The sequence below is a fragment of the Myzus persicae genome, unplaced genomic scaffold (genome assembly GCF_001856785.1).
Source record: "Myzus persicae strain clone G006 unplaced genomic scaffold, MPER_G0061.0, whole genome shotgun sequence".
In the NCBI taxonomy this organism is placed as follows: Eukaryota; Metazoa; Arthropoda; class Insecta; order Hemiptera; family Aphididae; genus Myzus; species Myzus persicae.
In genome coordinates, this window is record NW_019100802.1 from 743,425 (window position 1) to 770,725 (window position 27,301).

Sequence of the window (27,301 nt, forward strand, 5' to 3'; positions counted from 1 at the left end):
TTCCCCACTATATTATTTCGTTTCAACAAAATCATAGAATATAAAAAAAAAAAACGTGAAAAAGATGGCTTCTCACCCGTGGCTAAAATAAACATTTGAATAATTTAAATGTGTTCGCACAACAAAATTTCGTTAACAATTGAAAATAATAATAATAAATACTTTGGCATTAAATGAAGTGAAATCACAATCATTTTGTTAAAAAAAAAAACAAAAACAAAATTACAAAAAAAAATTGACAACGGTTTCGCTATATAGCCGTTGACAAAATGTACCAATGCCATCTCCAGTCCGACCTCACTTTCGGTGAAAATAAAAAAATATTGTAAAAACGAACAAAACATTTTATTCTTGGCCCTCGCTTATATTGTCATTGTAGGAACGCGTTCCATAAAATAAGTACAATGAAGAGCCTTTTCGTTAAGTGTAATTTTGTAATACTGATATGTGGGCGGAATCGAGGGGCAAGATATTTAATATTATATAATATATATTATACAATACAAGGATATTTGGCTCTTTCGGGCGACTAAAGGAACTAACGACAATTCATGCAAGATTAATGTATTACACGTATAAATAGAAGTAATAATAGAAGTTAATGACTAGATTTTTTTTTTTTTAAATGTATGTTTTCAAATAGCGTACTCATGTATATCAATTTAGCCAATCGTTTATGCGTGGGTGGTTCATTCGTTTAGTCTTTATTTGGGAGACGGTAGGTTTTCGTTGACGGATATGGATAGTCGCCGAATGTTTGGTCGATCGTAGTCTTCCATGCTCATACCGCGAGACAAACTGCGCCTCGGACGCTCGCCATCCGATGAACTGCCTGAGAATGTGCGCTGTCTCTCGATACCTGGCAATGTGACCGATGTAAGTAGGCCTTGCCCCTTGCAGAATAACAGGATGCTTTGTGCCATTTTTGCCGGCTACGGAAAATAAATTGATCGTGATTTAAATAGTTAATATATGTTAAATAAATGGACGGGCTATGGCGATCACGACATATTTTTTATATTATTGTAAGATGAATTATTGTGCAACTATAAAGTGTCAATTATGAATTAGGTTTATTTTTATATAAACTTACATATTTTGGTTGTTAAAGTTAATTTTAAAATAATTTGAAACAATAAAATCTGATGAACGTAAACGTACCTACATTTAATTATAGCCATTAAGAAGACGCCACATCCCCCCCCCCCCATGTGTTGTTTCTGTCTTCAAGCATACACAACATAACAAATATGTGTTCAGTAGGCCCAATTTTGTGTAGTAACCTTTAATAATAGAAGGGATATACCTATTAATTATTATCAAACAAAGGTAAGAACATTATCTGTAATTTTTCAAGGGGTTTTCACGAAATTTTAATTTTTAAACAAGTCAAGGTTCTGTAAAATTAACCGTTTAAAAATTCTCATAGTTTGCATAAATTAAATTTTAAAATATCGTAAAAAAATCACGAGAAACTACAGATAATGATCTTGCCTTTAAGTTTGGTGATAATATGTCAATATTCTCTTTGTTTCTTAAGCTTATTACTCAACAATGGAATTCCTAAACACATAGTATGTACAAATTATAGTAGTATGTTTGTAAGACGGAGACCACACATGTGGGTGACATAAATGCGCTGTTTTAGCTTTTACTCGTTGGAGATTTCGGAATGTTAATATTATCAATTAAATTAGATATATCTTACTGCTTCTGCTAAAACATCTCCAGCCCTTTCAATTTTCAATAATGTGGCCTTGTGTTTGTTCAAATCACGATGTAACTTCTCGACAACATTAGCATAAGAGCCCAAAACTCCAGTTACCAATAATATGTCTTGTTTGTAGTCTTTAAGCATAAGATCTTTTCGGCTATAACATTTTTTAAAAGAGCATAGTTAAATTATTTATATTAACTATCGAAACAATAACAAATAGCATACAATGTATCATACGTACTTAAGAAATGCGTTTACGTATTGTTTGAGATTTTTTGAGTTTATAGTGCCTTGAAGACGTTTTACAAACTCATTGATGACCAACTCTTTGTCCGGGTTTGTTTCATTCATAAGTTGCTATAAGTAAAGCAAATACTAGATCAAGAACTGGATAATTATGCTACAGGTAGTATTATTGACTTACATGTCCAAATTTATGAAAAATTAAATAATCCATCGCTGATTGGCTCACAGTTGATTTGCCTTTCCAGTTTACAAACTAAAATAATAGCATATCGTGTAACATGTATAAATATATTTCATTTGCGGATCATTTATGATTTAGATATAACCACAGTATACTATTCTACACACACTCACTTTTGATTTGAAATTTTCCTTCACCGATGTAGCCGATCCAGTACAATTTATGAGTATCAATCCTAATACTCGCGAAGGATGTGCCAAACCAAATCTTGCTACTGCATTGGCACCAGCTCCTTCTCCTAATCCAATAACATAACGAATGTGCAAAGTATCCAAAACAGCCACTAAATCTTCTCCTAGCACTTGCAATGATGGAAACTGAAAACTTTAAACCAAACAAAAGTAGCAATAAAAGCTAAGTAAAAAAATATTCCTACTGAAGTACTAACAATTCATAAATATTCTACAACTGACAAAGGATTATTATAGTAATACTTACGAGTCGGGTAGAGTATCAGCGTTATCCTCGTGGCCAGGCACGTCAATATGAATAAATATTGATCGGTCTTTAATTTCACTCATACATGGCTGGTTGACAAAGTTCTCAAACGATATGTCTTTAATCGAACATTAATTAAAAACAATTATTTTATTTAATGAATTGATAATCAAACTATTTGATTAAACTTACGATTGCATCCCAGGTCATGAACAGTAAGAAATATTGCTCTCTTGTCCTGCTGGGTAAGATCTCCCTAAATAAGACGAATACTATCATTAGATAAAAATATTCCAAATAAGAAATAATTTCATTAAATCAAATCAAAACAGTTCTTGGTATAATATTACAAACGTTATAAATAGTGTTTGATTTAATTATTAAGATAATAAGTTATTTTTAAATATTTCATAAATTATTTTAATTCAGTCACACACAGATGGTAAAAATAAAATAATATTTATGCAATATAGGTACATTTCATACATTTTTTATCACTATAAAAATTATTATATTAAGTTATATTATTAACATTTAAATATTTTTGTTAATATTTATCAACATTTTTTGTTTTTAATTTTATGTCTAACATATCTATATACAATTTTATTAAAATATATTAAGCATTTTTTGTATTAATCTATTACCATTTCAAATGTAAGTATGTTATGATGTTTGATGAATTATCAATTTATAAATTACTATATTTCAATTTAAAAGCAAATTTTAAGATATATTTTTATACAAAGACAATTTAATATTCTACAAATAAATATAGTTTAATGAAGTCAACACAAAGAAGTCACGGATATAGTGATACTAAATAGTTACTACAGGTTACCAATATACATAAATACAGAATATTTTTATCCATCAACACAATATTTCTAAGTTTTAACTTACCTAGCTATGTATTAAAATATAATGTATGTTGAAAAAGCGATTTTCAGTTTATACTTATAATCCACTCGTGAAAACAAATTTAAGTTAAAGATTTTATAATTATAGTACTGTTATAAAAAAAACTTTAAAAATAAAATGTAATTAACAAGGATGGTTTTTTTTTATACAATTTAAATGCACATAAATAAGTCAAACTTTGGAAATTTGAAAATTTTATTTACAATGTTTTCATCAATACAACTTGTGGAATTAAAAATAAATTTTTTTTTAATGTTTATAATTTACTTATTATGTACTTATAATTTTTAATTCAACAAATATATAGAGTATATATTGAGCGATCGAAATCGCGTGACTTAAAATGCATTGCGAAGAGGGCTATCATAAAATATTTTATTTACACTTGTAATTTTTCTTTGATGCATAAAAATAAAATAAAATAATTTAAATACCTACAAATACAATGAATAGGCACTTCAACATTTAAATTATAAAAAACTTTAATATTAAAACTTTTTCTGGCTCGTTTTTAGACATTATACAAAAAGGACGGTATTATTATAAACAAGCATAATTATTTTATATTTTTGTGAGAAATATATTGATTTGTTAATTTTTTATTATTAACTTAATTTAAATGTGAAATCATATTAAAAATAATATTATTAGGTGTTGTATGATTTTTTTTAAACACACTGTTAAACACTTTTTCTATTAAGAAATACATTAGCTTGATTAAAAACAATCGTCTAACATTTTATGATAGGTGTCTATTTAAATTAAAATAGAAAATCTAAATTATTATTATATTTAAATTATTGATTATTACCTGGACGTGAACGTAGACATTGCCACTTCTCTCTGTCTTGACGAGGAATTTCTTAAAAAGACAAAACAATATGTAAATTAATATAAATATTTTGCAGTATTAAAAAATTCTTTTGTGAAAATAATATAGAATATTGATAAAGGATTCTAATTGTTTTCACGAATCTATTAATATTAAATAATACTACAGTCCTTATAAAATATTAATTAAATTTTAAAAGTATTCTATATGTTTGAAATTATGAAAATATTCTAAACTTAAATGAAGCCGGTGATTGTTATAAAGGTACATGGGTAAACCACATAATCTGTTACTTATGTTGGTACATATATCATAGGAGTAAATCGGTGGGAAGGAGGATAAGGGGGCTCAGCCTCATAAAATAAACAGTTTTTTAAATGTGTGAGATTGTAGCCCCCCAACTCACATTGATATTAAATATGTTAGCCCCTCCCCCCACGAAATTTTAATGGATGTGCGCATATGTATATATCAATATTATTATTATATGCTCAATGTTTTACTATAGAGAAGGCTAGTCTGAAACACCCTGAGCATACTTAGATTTTATAGGTATCTATTTATTTTAGGAATTTTATGTAATTTATTGTAGATCTGAATCCAGAATTACAGATGGTATGTTCCATAGGTAGGTAACATTTCACCTATGCCTATATAGTGAACTAATGAAGAAATATATGTGATGAATATAGTGAATTAATAATTTTTAAGTTAGGTCATTATTATATTAAGTAGTATTTAGTACTAGTATAAATTTAGTTTAACATTTATACTAGTTAGCTTAATTACGCAGATTATATTAATAAAATAACTATATCTAGTTATTTATTTAATACTTATAAAGATTCAGCACATAGGTATAGAATAATATTATTATTTATAGTTACATTCATTTTTTTAGAAATTTTGATCAATGTGTGTGATATTTTTTAACTAACAACAACCAGAATTATGTTTATACTTTGATGACATATTGCGTATTTTTTTTCGTGTTATCAACTTAAATTGTCGATACAAATAAGTAAGGAGAAATATGTTCTAAATTAAAAAGTTTAAAAATAAAGCTTGATAATAATATATTAGTTTATTACCCAATTAAATTCAATATTAATAATAATGATAATATAATGTATATACTATGTAGCTTATGGTATCATACTTAAGAAAAACAAATGATAAATATTTGCTGTTATATGAAACAAAACATATGTGAAATTAATATCAGAGATCTCGCACAAATCGTGAAATTTTGAAATTTTGAAAAAGCTTCTATTAAGCAGGGCAGATTTTCTCTAATATAATTACAATAAAATAACCACGTACATTGAAAAACTGTACTTAAAAAAGCAATACAAAAACACAAAAAATGTGCTGCTTTTTATTAATGCCTCTAAAATTCTAACATATTGTCTTAATATAACAATTAGAAAAAAAAATGTTTTTAAACTAAATACTGTAAGTATTGCTTATATAGTGATTATTTTATGATGGATGATATTTAAAAAATTGTAGCATACTACTCGATATTTTTCCTCTGCAAGAAAAATTGAGATATCATATAGAAGGTATATTTTTGGGGTGTATGATTATAAATAGGTGTGAAAATAAAATAAAACAAAACTTTTTACACAAAATTGGTCAGCAAAATAAAGTTATATCCAGCCCAAAAACATATATTATATGTTAAAAAATGTAAAAATGTAAAAATATGTATTTATAGGTGAGTAATAAATTACATTATAAATTGTTGTTATAATATTAAAATTGTATTCCTAGATATATACTTTTAAAAGTGATGTATATAATAACTAGCATCGACCAAAATAGTATACTTATTACTAGATCAAATGCATCGGTGAGTATTTAAAATTGACAACGTTTACACATTTACCACCTTTGTCATTATTTATAATTTAAACATCCTTTTTGTTGAAAATGTTAAAAGTATGAAAAGTGAAATACTGTAGAGCGTGAGAAATAACACATAGCTTCATGACACGAAAATCAACAAACTGATAACTGAATTACTAAAATGAAAGTATGAAACAATATACTATATCCTTAACGATCCTTAACCCATTGCAATATCCTTTATACTTCCATATCACGTCAAATTATTTATAGGGAAAGGTTTTTATCGATCGGTATGACTGTATCGATATTCTACACTTGAACATATAAACTAGTGTGATCACAAGACCAATGGTAAATTAAAGACACGGATAAAGCAGTCAAATCATGAGAAGTGCATTTCTAAATTTATTAAAATTAATGTTTCAACACATAAATAAATATGCGTGGTTTCATCAGATTAAAAAAAAAATGAGTGGTTTTTGTTCCCAACATTATATTAATATAAAAAATCTTTTTTAGGTTATTCTATTGCATTCCATTTGATGTCTTATTTCTTTCCAGATCAAAGTTTACAGTTAACAATACATCCATGAATACCTAAAATTTAAAACATCTTATTTACTTTATTTAATATTATGTTGTTCAATAATATTCTGTAAATATAATTTTAGTTTGGATTCCTGATTTGTAAGGTTTTGTAAAAAAATGTTGTAAGTATACATTCAATAATAGTATAGCAGTTTCAATAAATTTAATGCCAGTAGTTCATTAAAACTAGACACCACACCGCGAGGTAAAAAATAAAGTATACAATTTTAAGAATATTTATTATTATAAATTATAATATACCAATCAAATTATTGACGAAGAACAGATAGGTACAATTTTAATACGTGCATTGAAATAAAACCGTTTATTGAAAATAAACTGTGAAAATACAATTTTAATCAAATCTCTGTATAAATCTTATATAAATCCTACATAAACAATTTAAGTAAGTAAAATTGAGTACAGAATACATATTATTAAACATTTTGGTTTGCTTACAAAATTGTGAAACATTTTCGAATTATTCATCCAGTTGAATAATATATAATATAATGATTCATACGAGTATAAAAACTAAAGAATTGTATTCACTAAATACTACAAAACACTTTTAATTGCTTTTACTTTACACATATTTTAATTGTTGTAACATTTTTTTCAAAATTTAAACACTAAACAGTTGTGGCCAAGGTTTTTTATATTTTATAATATAATTGGAATATTTTAATAATCGTAATCAATATTTCATGTCTTAGTATCGAAAATTATAAATTTTCTAAGACGTACATTGTGAAATATAAAATATCATATTGTATAGTAAATCGTAAACTTGAACATTTTCATAAAAAAATATTTTCAATTAATTAGTGCATAATATAGGTACTCAGATTTTTCTCGAAATTGTATTTACAAATCATATAAAGTAAAACTAAGGGGCCAAAAATAAATTTGTTGACATTGTAAGTACAATAAATTCATAAAAAATATTTTGAAAATTAAATACCATAGAACTAATTTAACCATATAATTATACAATTCTAGTTAATCTTAAGAAAAAATTTAATAGTTGTTTAAGGGAAGGTCATCTCGATTTTCTAAAAAATAGTTATGGGACATTCTAAAACAAATTTGGTAAAAAGGTTCCATAGTATGTATATATATAAATATTTATAATATATATATATATATTTTATATTGTCGTCCATTATTAAATCAATATGCAGTATGCAATAGAAACATCTGATAAAAAAAAAAAACAAATGGATACAAGTTAAAAGTATGAAAAAAAATTATGAAAATTATATGGAAAGTAAATAATTAAGATTTATTTAGGTTTGAAAATTCCCATGAAGAATAATTTGAAAAAAGTTATTACGTTTAAATTAATTTACTCATACACACATCCTGTATAATATAATATTTTTAAATAATGTTAGTTTTAATAATAAAAATGTATAGAATGAACTTTATATTTAAATGTCAAGCGTTAATAGATTTTCCAATCGGAGTTACAAATATTATTAAAAAATCTAAATTAAAATATTTATATCAATTATTGTGACTTGTAAAATACATTTCATTTTGATTCAGAGTATAAATGCTCTTACAAAATAATTTAAAAGTATCAACTTTTGTAATTTTTGAAATACGGTATTAGCATGACGTATGATAAAGTTTATGTTAGAAAATTAAATTCTGATAATTAACAAAAGTTTCTACAATTTAAGTAAATATATTAAACATCTTATTTCGTCTAATCGAAGTATAATTATCGAAATGTTTTTTATTTAATAACTACTTTTGGATTAAAATTAAATAATTTAAATAGTTTATGGTTAAAATAGGTTTACAGTAGATGATGGAAGTCTTTTTTTAATAACTACCAGACAATCATCATTTTTAAATAATTGTATTAAACCCTACTAAAAAAAAAAAAAATATCATTGTAAAAGTAGGTAAAAATGCTTATAACTTCACTCCAACTATAAAAAAATACATTTAATGCAACCTTACACACGCTGTAAAATATACTAGTATGAAGTTTTACTATCAGAAAATTCTAAAACTGATTGTTATAAATATCGCACTAAACACAAAAGTGGGTATTTTTAAATTAAAATTTACACAGGTAATATGAAATTTTTAAGTTTAATAAAAAAACCTATATTATGGATCATCTTTAAAGTTTAAATAGTAATAGTTTTGACTCGTGGCTAAGAAATTAAAAAAACATTTTGAAAACGATCATTTTTGGCTCTTTTAGTGTTTCACGAGGTCATAATGTAATAATTTATAATACTATGAAATATTCATAAGTGTGCCTAAATATTGTAAAATAAAATATATAATGATGGTGTGTACTGCGGAGTGTGTTCGCGCGTGTATACGTGAAGTGTGTATTGTAAACACCGATGCCCCTAAATTGCCTATAGTTTGCGCCGTTCAATAGGGTCTTCTCTTTGTGATGGGGCTCGTAATAACATCGAATGTAAAAATAATTAAAAAGTAATGACTATAGACTAATAACACACGACTACGATGTTCATATTTTATTATAATTTTAAATTATACGTAATGTAATCACTCGCAATTCTAAAATGATAGGCACACCATTCGGCATTCGTACAAAAGGAGGAAACGTGTTACATAAAAATATAGAATAATAATTATTGCACGTACACAATATATAATATACATATATATTTTAACATAATATTAACTATTAAGTGTACCATCTGGAAGACAGAAAATATTTATAAACGTATACAAACACACACTCATATATATATATGCGCGTTTCCCGCCATCGCATTCTTCTAGACAAATAATCAATACCCCGAATGTGCGCCTTAGCAATAACGACCCCCGGGGACCGCCCGCCCAAACACTACCACCTCCCTCTAGAAACGCCTACACTACAAACCACGTCGACCCCTTCCGCGCACTCTCCACATCATCCCGAGTAATACCATTCATCAACACGTTTGGCTACTTTATTATTATTATTATTATCATTTTTGCATTAAGTTTTATTATCGCAGAGAGATCCGTCGTCATGGCATACCGCGCAGAAAGGTATAATACCATGTCAATTATTGTAGACGGCACATCGTCCGTGCGACTGTTTTCCTGATAACGTACAATAACAAATGTAGGTACCTGCCACGCAACGAATATTATAACGATAGTGGAGAATAAACAGCCGTACTGCGTGAACAATTTTCAAAGAAGCAGAAGACTGTTCTAATTATTAGTGTGGTTTAATAATGTTATACAGTGAGGTTGTCGAGTCTAAGGACATTTTGTAACGAGTGGGGGTGGGGGAGGGGGGGGGTCGTTTGAACAGGAGGACGCTGTAGAACAATCGTCCATATGCTGCATATCGCACACGTCTGTAGAAGACAAGTCGTTAATTGTTAAAAAAATAACAATGCCAATAGACAACTATCGTCATACAGGTATATAAACGTATTCATCCCACCACTATTTTTATTATTATTATTATCATGTTATGACGTATATATCTTACTTGTGAGTCGCTCATGTTAAGTCGACGTTAGTATTGCGTGAGCGATTGCCAAGTCGGTAAAAATCCGTGTTTACGTATTTTACGTAAACGGTGCCCACGGCGAAATGGCTCGGCACGATCGTTGGGTTTTCCGGTCGTTTTGTTTTGATATTTTTTTTCCGATGACGGCGGCGGCGGCGGCGGCGGCGGTGGTAGTAGCGACGGCGACGGCAGACGTTCGGATGATGGGTGCGTTACTGTGTTAATGCTGAAGGGGTAGATGGTGTACGCGAACACGGACGGAGATACACGACAATTTGAACGTGGCGTACAGTGTTGCCAACCTGCCAACGACTGTATTATATAATGCTCGAGCTTTTGGGATTGGCGAGGGGGTTGTGGGAAGAGTCACCCGCCCCATAAAACATACACACCCGACCCATGGGGTGCAGACTTCCCGCTCCATCGGAATTCAACAAACACCGTACGATATTATATTATACTATATTGTTTTTATTGTACCGCGACACTTAACGTGTGTGCGCCCTGTAAATCGTGTAGGTATATATCGTGTGTATAGTACCTATACAAAAACATACTACACGTCGCGTTATATTTAATATGTACTAAGTACATTGTACTTAAGGGTTGTTTTTTTTGTTTTGCATAATCTATCGTCTATCAGTTTACCTATATAGATTTATTTCCAATGCGCGATTATAATATGACCAGGCCATCAGGGGTATATAATATCTTATTCGTTGCATGGTAGATATCTAAGCGAATAACATTTGTAAATATCTCGTTACGATTATATGTTTAATATATATGAATGTAATACATGTATAATATACACATTACACATAAATTATATTATTATTTATACCTGCGGTGTTCCTACCAAAGAGATGTATTTATGCACGGGAAGAATTTTAGACTTTCCCACCAGACATTTCAAACCACTCCACCAAATTTTACATATCATTTTCTTTAGATTAGAATTTGTATTATTTGTTAGTTTTATAGTACATTAATTTTTAAAAGTTTTTTTGTTGTTTTTTTATTATTCATACATTATGATTCATGATTCAATGTTTTATGATGACTAAATTATTTTATAAACACAACTAAAACAAGGGGGTGAAAAGACTTAGCTAAGATTTTGCTGTTTTAGAACTTTCACAAAAGTCCTATAGGTACTTATTTAATATTTGTAAATAAGCCTCTGTGTGTATGTGTCCTATTTATGATTTTAAAATTGTTCAATATAGGTACATTATATATTGTGATGCGCTTTCTTTTATACCGAGATACCGATATCTATATCTATACTTGAAGTGCTATAAAGGCTTTTGAAGTTCAAAATGGTATAGCTATTATGTTAGTGGTTATGAATATAATAATTAATAATAGTAATAATAACATCAATTCGATACCGTGTAGACAGCCACAGGTTGTGTATAATATATATATAATATATAATGAAAAGTAAAAAAAAAAATACTCGACTTTCATACGTCGACCCATTAGCGTCAACATATAAATTATATATATAAACTACAAAATATATATACTGTGTGCTGCGAATTCCTTATGACAATAACTATACAATTATCGGTTTCCTTGGAGACACTTTGCCAATACGGAGCGTGAATTTGCCAATCAAATAAACCCTACACACAATATATATATATAGATAGTATAAACATATAAAAAAATATATAGATACGCACGGTCATGAATTATAGACATTTTTAATGTAATTGTATGTTTAAGTGCAATAGTCGAACAACAGTTTTTTATACTCGAACAATCATTTTTATTGCACCTAAATATATGCGATTGAATTAAATTTAATATATTATTCGCACACGATTACTGAAAAAAAATATCAATCTAAAAATTAAACACTCATGCCCCATATCTTTAAATGTATATTATGAAAATTCGTAAAAAGCTCTGTATTATGAAAAATTGATTTAGAAATTTGGGGAAATAATAGTTTTTTTTTTTTTGATCTTAAACCCTCAATGATGGCCATTAGCTGTTTGTAGGGGGGGGGGGGGTAAGGTTAGTTTGGAACACGTATATTTGCATGCTGTGTGATTTTATTTGCTAAAAATCTCCGGTGGTCACCCATCTGGGAGCGATTATTCAACAGAGTGTAGACATCACAATACGATCATTTATATAATAATATTTAAATTAGAAAATTCAATTAATTCATTGATGTACATTTTTTATTTTTCTGTTAGTATAAACTAATATCATGATTATTCTTTGATAAATTTTAAGCCAATATGAATGTATTGTTTCATAACCAAATATACGCTGAATACAATGTGCTGTATAAACAATAATTATTATATTATAATTTATAATATACAATATGTATAATACTATAATATTATGATTTATGATATACAATAAATATTTATTAAAAATACAAAAAAATCACATTATTATGTTCTCAGTAGTCAGTATTATATTATACGGTCTCTATTAAATACATATTGAAATTACTCGAGTAGTTACAAAAGAACTAATGATGAACTAAATATTTAAGTTGAATTGCGATAAAAACAAGTAGGCATACTCAATATACTTCATATTATAACATGTAACTTGATATTTATAAAATTAATGAAAATTAATTTTTTTTATAGACTAGCGGATTTATTAAACAAATTTAAGTAGTGGAATAAAAACAATTAATAATTCAATACTTAAAAAATATTATAGCAACACATATCAGAATGAGTAAACTGTACAATATTTTAATAAGTATTTAGGATTTATTTAGCTGTTATTATTGCAATGTTCATAATATTTGTTAAATATCATCAAGTTATCTTTATCATTTAAATATGTTGAATAAATATAATAATTCTGTTTGTTGAGCTATGATAGTTTCATACTAAAAGCTAATAAAAAAAAAAAATAATGATTCCGTTATTCTGAAATTATTAAGTAAACTCAACGTTTCAATGATAAATGAATACTGCTCACAAAAAATATATTAAAAAATTAATTAGGTTCAATGGAAAATCATTATTTAAAATACGTATATTAATGGCATAAATAATTTTTTGTAAATTATTATAAATATTACTTATTGACTGTATAGTATAGTATGTATAGTAGGTATTTTAATCTATAGTTAACAATAGCATCGATTATAAGTAAGAAAAACAATTATAAACTCAAAAATGTGAATACTAAAAAAAAAGTAAATCTCGATCAATGTAAAATGCATCTTATTTAGAACATTTTTAGATTAAAGGATATAAACTGTGAATAATTAATTTGGCAGTTTACCATAGAACCCAGAAATAAATATTGTTTTTAATTATCTTATTTATAGACAAAATATCACAACAACATGTTTCTTATTTTTTACTGCACAAATGGTTACAACACTATTAAGTAATATGAGTTCAGATGAGATTCCAAGAATGGAATATTATCCGAGTTGCGACTAACAACCATATCATATTGATTTACCCTTAAAGCAAACGTTTCCGCCTATAGTCGCAATAAAACTCACAAGCCGCCTCCACGATGATATTTCAAATATACTGTATGTTGTGGTCTGTGTCTGTTATACAAATAATATTTGCACAATTATGTTTTTGTTGTATAGCTTGTAGCTAAGGCGCTTGTAATTTTAATAAAATACCATTCACAGTTTAATCTGCTCATAAAAGGCTTTTGACTACGGTATAAAAAAGTTTTATTGTTGGTTTGGTCGGCGATGATGGATAATTATAGCAGAGTAATAGAATATATACGATGAGTGAATTAGTTCTCATACCAGCCGTCAAACGCTTCTCGTAAATTGTTTAATATACATAATACACATTCTTGGGAAATTGATGAATAAATAAATTTATAGCAGTCTGGACGGGATGGTGATGTGCGTCAGGTACCGCGGTCGGATATTAACGAAAGCAATGGGTTCATAATATTGTAGTTGAAAATATTGGGTTGAATATAGTCTCGTGAACGAAAATGGCAATATTAGCAACTATGGCAAATATTAAAATATTATATCATTATACAGCCGGAAACAGCATTGTTACCGGTACGTCGGTTCGGTTTTTCAGTTTCTCCGTTAACACTCAACCAACGAATTAAATGTAACAAAACAACAATTATTATAATAATAATACAGTAGACCGTCGTCTCTCGCACTGATACATGATATATTATTTTTTCATTTTCTGTCGCACCACCGCGGTGGTTGGCTCAAACGATTATACACGGAGCGTCTGCAGCACACACGTGCAGCTGACCTACTACATTTGAACGGTAGTTGTACCTCAGTTTTCAGGCTCAGACACTCAGTTATGTTTTGTACAGAATATTATTATCATTTATATTGTTTATATTTTTACAGTGATATGTGTCACTATTGTATTGTGATTTATTGGGATAACTGTCAGTAGTTAGTCACCGATTTTGGTGTAGTGGTGTGATATGTACTTGTGGCGCATTCACAGCTACGCAGTGTGTCGAGTCCTCGCATTGTGATTGGACATTAAATGTTTTCGTCTTGAATCGAGTATCGCGTGCGAGACAAAAGAAGTATTTTAACGCGCGCACTCCGGCGGTAGATCTATGACAGAAATATTGTATTACCACATGGCGAGACCATCGATGATAACAATAGACTCTAGACACAGGGATTACCAAACTTTTTCTCTTGATGGCACACTTCGTATTTTTTTTATAGATTTTCACGACACACACATTGAAAAAAAAAATTATGTATTTTTTTTTTGATTACTGAAGTATTATTAGAAAACGTTTGTATAAACAATTTCAATGATCATAAGTAATCCAAATACAAGAAAAAAGGAATACAATATATTTTTTAATAGTTTTAATTTTTATGACTGAAAGACTTTATGTGCTTTATTTTGAAATTTATTTACAATGTTACATTTATCTGTACATAGTTTAAATACACATAAATAGCCAAAAAGTAATGTTTAAGTTAATGTAAAATATTGTATTATGAAATAAAAATTATACGGCGAACTTGAAGAATTTTGAGACACAGCAATTAGTAGGGAAATATTGCTTCTAGGTAGTAGACTGAGTGGAGTAATAACTCCTGGAAAATATAAAATTAATATGCAAGTTGAAGGGCTTATCGAGCCAAATTCAAAGTGCATGCGGTACACTGTTCGTGCACGTGGACGGTAACGTGACAGGGAGGATAACGTTTAAAATTAGTAATAGCTAATCAATAATATATATGTATATATATTTCTTTTAAAGTTTAACGCAGGTATAACACTTAATTAGGCAAGGATTTTCGGGAGAAGAGTCGCCTCCGGTCTGATCCTCCAGTACCTAACTAAAAGGTTATGAAATAATTATAATATAATATTATATCACGTGAAACGGACGCTCCCTCGAGGCAGCGCGCTGCAGTCAGTGATGGGATTTACGGTAAGTCCACCGTCCGCACGACCATACGGTCCGCTTTAATCTACGCTCGTGAATAGTAATCAACGGCCACGCGTGACACCCGGGACATGTGGCCGGCTGGCGGACGGACGAGTGGCCCGGAGGTTTGTTATAAATATATCAACATGACCGCAGCAGTATCATACTCGAGTGTTTTACGCGAATTATTATAATATTATTGTAATAATAACTATTAAAACGACGAGTCCCTCGATCTCCCGCGAGATATTATGTATAGGTACATCGCCTCCGCGACCGCGCGTATCAAGTTTACAGCGTTTCAGCCGATCATACGGAGTGGTGTACGTGACGGCCGACACGTCGCTCCGTCGTGCCATTTGACGCCGCCACCCACCACGGCCGCCGCCGCGCTCCACGTACACCGTGCACGCCGTGGCACACGAAACGCGTACGACAATGTGGGTGCACAATAATACATAATTATATGCCGGGGACGGCCAGACGGTGGATTTCGGACGATTTCAAAGTCGACCCTCCCCCCCCTCTGTTAGAACTTAGCACGTTTAGTATAGATGTACAGTATACATACATTGGTACATATATTTCGGATTAACCCGTTTGCGCGAGTATAAATAGATACTGAAATTACATTTATGCCCATCTCCGAGTTAGAAAAGCACATAATACCGAGCGTTACACGTTCTGAATTCGTGATGATAATTTAGAGCGGCATCTTTATGGGCGTTACACACTACCTGATTTGGTCGGGCCGACAGGATAATTTGGTCAGATCAGACGTCATATCAGGTCGTTAGGTTAGGTTAGGTTAGGTTAGGTTTATTTATTTTGAACTCTAACGTGAACCACTCATTTTTATGCAGTTTTACTTTTTAATTTTTTATTATTTATACCTAAAAGTATGTTTATTATAAATAATGATTAGTTTTAAAGACTTAAACTAATAACTCGAAGGAAATACTATACTTGATAATTATATATTATATTCCCGGTAGATCTTTAAAAAAAAAAGTGAGGCGTCGCGGGACGCCTGCAGACGTGAATCATCGAAATTATTTTGCATAGAAAATATGCGTGAAGATTTAAAGGATGGTTTATTAAATGAAATAAACATGACATAATCAAAAATGAAATATTCAGATTTTTTATGAAATATTACTTTTTATTTTAAAGGGGCATTAGATGTTTGGTGAGTGTCGACGTCACCACTCCAACAGCCAGTTTCACCTGCCTCATTAGATGTTTCATATCAAAATGTTGGCCACCCCAAGTATATTATATAGGTACTATCAGCACAGGCGCGATGATTTGCGAGGTCTGTGCAGTTTATAAATGCGAGGCTTTAAAGTAAGGTTAGACCATAGGCCTTAAGCTAATAGACGAGCGTTTCGTAAATCATAATTCATAAGCATTACGAGAAGAGCGTTGAGATACAACACAGTGAAGCAGCAAAATTTAGTATGGGTTAGACACACGGACAATTAAAAAAACGTAATTACTGTCCTGGTCCTTAATTCTATAACATTATTTTTACCTAGGTAGTTTAAGAGTAGGCAGGTACACCAGTACACTATCTTCATTATAGATATCAATAATAGATACAAATATTATTCCATTATAATATGGTGGCAGTAAAATAGCGAGAAGCCGGACTAGGCGCTAGGCCCCGTGTGGCCGCACTTCCTGCACGCCCCTCACACCGGCACTGCACACAATACGATATTATTATATTGATATGTATATCTGCGGCCACGGCAGAAATAAACGGCACGTGCGCCGCCGAAACGGTGAGCGCGGAGCACGTGCGCGCGACGGTCGGCAACACTGAATCGGCGGCGGCGGCCAAACCGTTGCAAAAAGCCCGGGGGTCGACGCGCTTGCCGCCGCAGACAACAACAACAAACTCTGAGCGCCGGCGGCCGTTGTCGTTGACCCAAATACGTCGTCGTCATCGTCGTCGTAGTCGGAGGCGGCGGCGGCCGCGGGCGGCGGGCGGCCCCCGCGCTTATTTACCAACGACGCATTATTGCCGCCGCCGCTGCCGAACGGATCCCTCTTCATTCGTCCCACTCGTGAGCGCTTCCTATTCACCGCCGCCGGTCCCTTTATAATATTGTGCATACAGGGCGATTTATCAAAACCTGGTGGACAGTAAAACCGGAAAAATCGAGCTGCAACGAAAAATAGGCACTAAATGTTCAGTCGACTTAGTGGATGAAGGTTGCTGCTTCGTGTTCAGAATTATTCTTAATATCATAAAATAGTACCTAAATACCAAAATAATAAATAATGATTTTCGATCTTCAATATATATCATTATCACATCTGGTTTCACCAAGCTTCATCATCCCAACTGTGCAGTCCTATAGTATGCGTATAAGACCATATTTCAAAAAATACAGAGATTTTTTTATGCTTTTCAAGAATTGTTCTGCTTGGTGGTGACATGATTATACGAGTGAGTTTTTTTAATGCGATCCTTCATAAAGCTGTAAATTATTGGTCGAATGATTTTTATGAAATGTTAGTGCTTCGCAGTAAAAAGTAAATTTTAGTGAATAAAAAAAAAATTGATATTATTCAATAAATGCTATAAAACTAGGATTCGAAAATATGGTCTTATAATACCTAATGTACTTGAAAATTCATAAAAAAAAGTCATTTAAATAAATGCGTGATTGGAGCATAGAGGGTGAGCTTGCTCGGTAAATCACTCTGTATAACGTCTGCAACTCGCTCCGGCCCACAATTCGTCCTTTACGCGTTCTTTGTGACGTGGTTTTACTACTTTTTTTCGTTTTCAGACGGCTGAAGGACGAATGAACGAAAATCAGATACGACGAAATAGTCGAAATCTGTTTTACAGGCGGAGTCGGAGCCGTTGTTATTGGGATCTCCGTGATTTAAATTCAGTGGCGTAATTTGTGGGACGCATTAAGGGTGTGTTTTTTTGTGCCACGACACTTTCTATATAACTCTCATAGGCCATAACCAATATCAACTGTATACAAATAAAAACACATATCATTTCGGGAACAAAGTTCAGATTGGTTTTGGAACCTCTGAATTGATTATGGTCTATGTGAAACAACTTGATACCGATGTACCCACGTGATCAGCTGCCTTAATTGCCCAACTTTTCTTAAAAATGAGTAATAGTATACTAATAATTAGTAACCAAAGTTCGAATTTATAGTTGGATCTTAATCTCGTACATTATGGTTTTATTTATATTGGTTGAGCTGTGTTAGGTATGAAATTCCTTATTATAGTACTTGACGAATGGGCCATAATTATTAATTATTATTATTTACCTACTAAAGCTTTCGCACTGTCGAGCAGCGAGCTGTTGCGATCACGCGTAACAATATTGATATTAAATGTAGCAATTTTACACAACACACGGCACGCGACAATAACACGCACCCATACAAATGTACAATAACTTATGCGTTTGTGCGATATTGGTAGGTTCCTAAGTATATAATAATAATGTTTTTATATAATTGTTAAACGTTGTTGAGTCACTTCTATTAGTATAGGCGTATATTTTTTCTCTGTGTATCTGCAAGGAACACACGAGGAGGATATAACAATAAAGATAAGGCAATCTTCCGTCTGAAATTCTTTGTTGTAGTTATTTTTACTGACATATTATCGACAGACAGAACAATTTGTTTATAACAGGCACTTCCTCGTCGATCTATTCAGGATAATTGCCGATAGACATTATACAAACTGTATATATATATATATATATATAATTACCTAGTACCTAAATGTATGTACTTTCAAGTATAAAAGACGTGGAATACATACATCGATATTCTGTGGGTGGTCTACCGCGGCCTCGGGCCATATTGTTTGATCGATTTTATGCGAAGCCACGACATCGCTAAGGGTAGTTGTTGCATGTGCTGCAATTTACTAGGTTAAGTATAAATATTACTATTTACGCATTACAACTTACAACTGAATAATTATATTGCCGTCCCAGTGTCACGATACCTGTTCCAAGTTTTCCAATTTCAGATTCAATTTTTGAGTTTTGTGACGGCTATACACACATTGTTGTATTACTTCCTAGTTCTATTTATCTATATTGTATTTTTGTAAAATGGAAGATGTTTTTAAGTAATAGAAAAATAATTTTTGATATTGCACCATGGACCATGGTTGTACATTTTCTTCTCTTACACGTATAGATAAGTCAAAACAAAATATTATTATTTATTTCATATTTACTTAATAATTAAAAAAAACCAAAAGCTTTAATTTTTTCTACGTTACATAATAATAGCTTATAGCTATAAAATAAAAAATGGTAAGTAAATGAAACTCCGAGACAGTTATAAACTCTTAACGGCTTTTTGAATTTATAATAATACGCTCCATTAGGTTTATTTAGAGATTCCCTACAAGCTTATTATTATGGCTCCTATTCAACAAAAAACATAAATGTGGACGTTTATAATCTTTTGATGAAAACAGATGTAGGCAAGATAGCCTATAGTACCTACATAAAAAATATCGGACTCGGATTTTTGGTGTAAAGTATATAATATTATAGTGTGACCTACATAAAGTATAGAATACCTAGTGGCTATAGATAAATAATATAGTAAATATAACAATTTGAATAGTTAGCGCATAATCTGTCAGGCATTCAAGAACCATAAAATAAATTTCCAAATATCGTTTGTGTATTTGCTAATGCTTTAGTTGTCATCAAACCATAACATTCTGATACTACAAAAATAATAATGTGGAGGTACTCCACGTCAAGGATAAGAGCCTACATACATCTTCGTAAGGATTTAAAATCCATCAAATCTATAATATCCATGTGTATTAAGTTTATTTAAAAATACACTCACCGGATTCGCTAGTAAGGAATAAATAATTTGAAAAACATAAGTATAAATTCAATGTTTCGAATATCCGTATTTATTTGTCGATACAGAAGATTATTGGTTCTAAACATGATCATGTTATAAAAAACTATTTGGAATTATTTTCAATTGAAGCAAGTAAAATAATAAACTAGACATTCGTCTCTCACGATAAATGTAATATGTATAAGTAGAAAAGTCATACCTAGATAGTAAGTACACACATATGATACAAAATATTTTCGAAGTCATAGACTATAGGGAATACAGAATAGAAACTATTTATTTAATAATAACTATTGCAATAATATCATTAATATTATTATAATAATTTCCATACGTATCCTAATTATATATCAGTCTAAAATTTAAAGTTATAACTAGATGGAAGAACTTAAAGAATAATGTTAAATAAAATATCGAATAATAAATTTAAATCATCTAAATTATATTTAGTAATAAAACATTTAAATCCAATTAATATAATATGCTTGAAAAATAATTTACGGATAGTATAAATTTTTATTTAAATCAGTTGAATAATAAAATAAAATAAATATAAATATATTTATTGTGCCCCTAGCAACATAAGTAAAATATTGTATAGTATTGATACCAATTTAGACAGGGTATTATAAGAATCATGTTTGTGATGTGTATTATACATTTATACGATTAATCTAATAGTCATGATGTATTGGGCTAAAATATATTAATAACAAGTTCTTATTGGATAAGTAGACATGGACGTGTAGTAGGTATAAGATAAACGCATAGGTCTACAAATATAAGTGTACAGTGTTGATGTTTAAAAAAAAATAATTATATTTTGAAAAAGATAATTACATTTCGTTTTTTACATCTAATACAGGTAACGAAAATACTTCGTGGGTGTGCATGATGATATTTTGACAAATTATGACGGACAACAACAAAAATTCATTTTCTAGTTTCTACACACGATGTGCGTGTAATTATACACGTGCGCGATGTTATCGGAGGTTTTAACATATCGACTAGGGTACCATCTCGCAATATTGTAATAATAATATTGTTCAAGCCAGTTATACAAATTGAAAATTTTATAAATTTTGAACTACAAATTTATAGTGGTTTTGTCAAAGTTTGGACTTTATAAATGCTTGTATAAAATAATACATAGGCATGAGGTATTGTATGTATTTTTAAATAACTATGATAAAAACTTATGAGAAACCTTATATTACATTTTCTAACTTTTTTAATTTTTCAACGGAATTTTTAAAAAAAAAACTAAAATTAATCAAAGACAATACAAGCAAAGACCAGTCTAACTAAGGTCACCAAACAATTTTTCAATAATAATATTATAATTTTAAAAAATTTTAATTTATTTATTTTTGTTTTTCCCGATTATTTTAAAAAGTACTGAGAATTTTCCCTTTTGACTTCCCAAAAGTATCAACAAGATTTAATTTGCTTCCAAAAACCTGCATCGAAATTGATGATCAGAGCAATGTTTTACTAAAAAAGTTGAAAAGTTGAAATTGTACAGTTATTTTTAAATACCTCACATAAACCTAAATTATTAGACTGAATAAAATACAAATCGTATTAATATAATATTGTATTATTTTCATTTTTCAACAAAACTGGTTTCTCACAATGAATGTGTATTACTTCTATTTTTGGTCTCACGGAATGATTGTAAATACTTTTTCGGGTTTTCTGTAGAAAATATATGTATTGTTCGTTATGATTTATGAGTATTATTTACTAGCAATAAATAATATCGGGCTACTGAATGTGTTGGACAGTGGACGCTAAGAAACGTCTGAATTATAGTGATTCTATTATTATACAACCACTTTTAAGAAAGTGGTTTAAGGTTATTTGAAGAACAAAAATGCAATGAATATCAACAGTAGTCGTATTAAACATTTATATTTAAATAATATAATTAGACTTTGAAATACAACTTACAAAACATAATATATAGCATATAGCAGAGTGTAGATACTAGTGATGCTCACAGTTTAATTAATAGACCACGAAAAATTATTTCATCATTTTCAATGAAAATAGAAATAGGTAACAGGTTATTTAGGTGGTGCAGATGTGTACCTATGTAATTGATTTAATTTATTGAAATATTTTATTTACATTTTATCTTTCAGAATATAGCGGGTCTCACCGAACATGTGCATTCTGGGGAGGGTGTATATTTTGTTTAATATAAAATAATAGTAGAAAACAAACAATAATATTACCAAGAACCATGAAGATATTTGGGTCTGCATTTAATAATATTTTATTTTAATACATAAATAGGTAATTGAACATTTATTTTGTGATCAGGTGTATGAAATGATCACCTATATAAATGGTTTACAACTATTTTATTTAAATAATTATTTTTATATATAATGTTTGTATATAATTTTAAATTTATAACCATTTCAATATTTTAGAGCTAACACTAAGTAATATATTTTCTGTACACCTTAAATTAAAACTGTTAAATATATATTTTTAACAATTTGCCAGTTACTTGGTACATTAAATTAGAGATTCTGAAATAGGTGGTATATTAAGTATAGTTAGTGAGAATTTTTATTCATAATTAGAAAACATATATTTTGTTGTTATTTAATATTCTCTGCAAAACCTGCAATGTTTAATTAAAACTGTTATTTGTTAACAACATTATTGATTTTTTTTTTCATACTTCATTAGTGTAATTAGAACAAAACAATTTTTAACTTTAAATAAAGTTACTTTTTATATATTTTTACAGTTTTAAATTTAATACTTTTATTGCCAACTACTAATCAGTAGCATAATATTATAGATAATTGTGCCTGCACAGTAATATTTTTTTTATGTTTATATTTGCATACATACAAATAAATAATGAATCATTTATATCGAAAAAATATTTTAGGAACCTATATAAATATCTTTCAAGTTATTAGTGTAAATACTTCGATGAGTTACGGTATTGTGACGATCATTCATTCCTGGTATTGAGCATACACTCACTAATGCCTACATCGGGCTACATAAAATTGTATCTTTCCACATTCTGACAATGAGACATATTTGAATACGATTTCGTACTTGTGTAATGTGTCAAAGTAAGGGTATATATTATTGGTGTTAAAAGGTTTTCAATAAGCCAATACGGGAATATTAAATATTTTGGACGTACAATTTTTGTTATAAAAAGTGTAATTGGACGATACAATGAAACTAAGGTACAACGTATACAACAATAAAAAAATATCGTTACAGTAATAAAATGGTATCTAATCATTTTACTTTAAGAGAACCACACACACGCATGTGTCCTCCCGTCTTAGAAACGTACAACATACCAAAAACTATTTTGCGTGAAATAGAATGACTTAAGCTGTAGTCCAAGCTGAGCAACCATATCTTCACACTATAAACAAGAGAATATTTACTGTGAAACATCGTTTTTATTTTTTCGATATCTCAAATACAAAAAAGTTATTCAAGTTTGAAGTAATGAATTTTTAAACAATAAAAACTTTACTTGTACGTATTTGTGATATCGAAAAATAGAAAAATATTAAACTGTACCTAAATGTTCTTTTGTTTAAATTGTGAAAATTGAGTTGCTTAGCTTGGACTACAGCTTGAGTGACTCTATTTCAAGCAAAAAAAAAATGTTGCTATGTTGGACGTTTGTAAGACGGAGACAACACAAGCGGGTGTGGCGTCCTCTTAATTAACGTAAAAGTTGAATAAATTAAATTGCATTATTATTTAATTAACGAGTCATAAATTATTTATGTTTTAATGTTACAATAAAAATATCAAAAGTAATAATAAAAAAAAAATTAATTAATTTACCTGAATTTAATTTTTATAATTAACTTAAATTGTAATTCATAGTAACTGTACATTTTATTTATTAATATTCATATCAAATAATAAATAATAATGAATGACGGTTTCAATAAAGTCGTCTCTTAGAAGTTAATAATACTATTATAAGTATAATAATTATAATACATTACAATAATTCAGTTTGCTTACACTGTCTTATCATAAACCTTTTTTTTTATTATTGTCATATTGACAATTTATTAACATTATACACTATAAGAATTTTGAGATAGACAGTACAATTTTATTTTACTTTGGGCAGCTTTTATAGATTTTAGATGAATGTAGCCGAAGACTTAAAATTCCAATACTTCTAATACTATAAAAATATATATAGGAGATGCATATTCAAAGCCTTGCTATAAAGTCAAGTGTGCTGATAAAAAAATAATGAATGTGATAAAACTACCAACATAAGGCACAAACCAGACAGTTTCTGTTATTAATATAAAATAATTTTTACACGGTTCAAATTTATTTCATAATCAATGGGGACACAAAGCCGTACCTATATAATACTGTATTTTAATTTTCAGTTGCAATTCATGATGTAATTCATATTAAATAACTACACAACATTTCAAAGGTATTGAAGTAAAAATACACTTTATGGAAATAATATATATTTTTTAGGTTTTCAATTACCGTGGTGTAAAATAGTTTCGTATTATTGTTAAATTATATTTCTACAAGCATATCAGAGTTTATCATCGATTTATTTAAACAATTTTCAATTTTAAGTTATCAAAGAGAAAATTAAAATTGTAAGGTGAGATATATTTGAAGTTTTTATGTATATTGTATATGTATATAATTAAAAATGAATATTATAATAAATGGCATGTTGATGTTTTAATGCCCAAAACTACAAATCTTACAAAAAGGAATCTGAAAAAACCATTTAAAAATTTCACCGAAGGTAATTACAATTTTGAACCTTCTTGAAATATAGAAGTTCGAATGTTCAAAATATACAAAATAAAAGAGGCAACTTTGTGGTGAAAATTTTCAAAAATGATTTTCATCTATATGACTATATTATTATTAAATACATTGATAATCGGTGAAAATTTTAAAACTCTAAGTTTAGGTAGGTATTCTATTAAGTATACCTATTAAAGTATTAACTTTTAAACGTTAGCAAAAATCTGAATGTATTTTGTTAAAATAAGTAGGATGTTTATCAAAAAATTCATTACCAACTATTTCAATATTACCCCAAAATAAATTGAACAGAAATAAAATGAACTTTATATCATAGAATTTCAGTGGGAATGGTGTAGAATACACTCGGCACTTCACAAATATATCCATATTTTAATAAGAAATTAACTGGTGTTGGATAATATTATTAATTTATAATTATTATGTATATGTACGCAGAACGCCATCAAGTATATGTTACATAGTAGACATCACAGTGATATACCATATTACTATATTAGTACCTAGTAATAAACTATATCATGTAATACTCACTCATTAATACCGCCTTACTTGAAAAAAACTAGTGAATAACATTCTTTACACTGTTTACCGTTCCATTTAAACCTTAAAATTAATTTCCACCACTACAGCCAGCTAAAGTTTTTATAAAGATTTTACGAATAGACAAAACAATTACTTTTATTCAAATATATTTAAAAATATTCTTAAAAACAGAAGCTGAAACTACTGAAATGTTAGAACATTTTTTTTAAATTTGGTATATATTCTATGGAATAACGAAATATTATTTACTTGTGGTTCAAAACAACAACAATACCTAAATAATACGTTTTCGTAATTTTAAAAATACTCATGCTCATGGTGATTGGTGGGGGGATTGTGTTTTTTACGTTCACACCGAAATATAAACGTACAAGTGTGCAACTGTACTATTTTAATGAGTGAAAATATTATCCACAAGATTAATGGTCCAAACAAGGTCGACACGGCGGAAACTATAAAGTATAAACTGTAAACACAATAGGACAAAATCCACGAATGACAGATTCATTGTCATAAACCACTAATTTGTAACTGAATATTCAATATTGTCAAAAGTATAACTTCAGTGAAATTTATATTATATTGGTCGTATTTCAGTTTTTATTTCTTTTTATAGGGCTGTTACAATGTTTTCTAGAAACGTATACTTAGTTCGAATAACGTCATTAAAAATAATTTCAATGGAGTTTTATTTTTTTGTATAAAGGTACCTCCGGTTCTATAGATATTATATACACATATTAAATTGTATTCGTATTTCGTTTAATAATTGCATAATTATTGTTACATTTATTCAATGTAACAGAAAAAAAGGTATTGAAATTTGAAAGTAATTTCTTATATTGACCAAAATAAAAATATTCTGTATGACTTTAATATGTCTATAATAATAATAATATTAATAATAATAGTAATAATAACAATATTGTACCTTTTTGTTGATGTAGGCACTAATGCTGCCCCTTCTGGCCTCGGACAGCCGGCGGTCGTCAAAAGACATCCAAAAAAACTAATTGGAAACCGTTTTAGACGAAAAATATATAAAATTAATACAAATTGAATGTAAATACGTTTTATAAACGCGCAAACCAAACAAATATGTTACTATATCAATATTATAGTACGTATACAGATAACAAACTATACGTATAAACTTATGTGTGTAGATTTAAATATTGGTGAAAAAATTAATTACATTTACAAACACCGTACTTATGATAATACGAAAATAGTTTAGCGAGGGGCGTGCGAATCGTACTGA

At 29.2% G+C, this 27,301-nt stretch overlaps 1 protein-coding gene across 3 annotated transcripts; it reads right to left on the reverse strand.

Moving 5' to 3' along the window:
* Nucleotides 1-27,301, reverse strand: LOC111043123 (uncharacterized protein ZK1073.1). Of its 3 annotated transcripts, none has more exons than XM_022327967.1 (9): nucleotides 26,972-27,301; nucleotides 4,375-4,425; nucleotides 2,835-2,898; nucleotides 2,643-2,760; nucleotides 2,318-2,528; nucleotides 2,142-2,216; nucleotides 1,959-2,074; nucleotides 1,709-1,871; nucleotides 1-932 (listed from the first exon to the last, which is right to left on the reverse strand). In XM_022327967.1, the coding sequence occupies exons 1-9, from the start codon at nucleotides 27,038-27,040 to the stop codon at nucleotides 705-707; spliced, it is 1,095 nt and encodes a 364-aa protein (XP_022183659.1). In that variant the 5' UTR covers nucleotides 27,041-27,301; the 3' UTR covers nucleotides 1-704. The 3 variants fall into 3 exon arrangements, with proteins under 3 accessions (XP_022183659.1, XP_022183661.1, XP_022183660.1); XM_022327969.1 differs by lacking the exon at nucleotides 26,972-27,301 and adding an exon at nucleotides 26,029-26,138; XM_022327968.1 differs by lacking the exon at nucleotides 26,972-27,301 and adding an exon at nucleotides 10,328-10,587.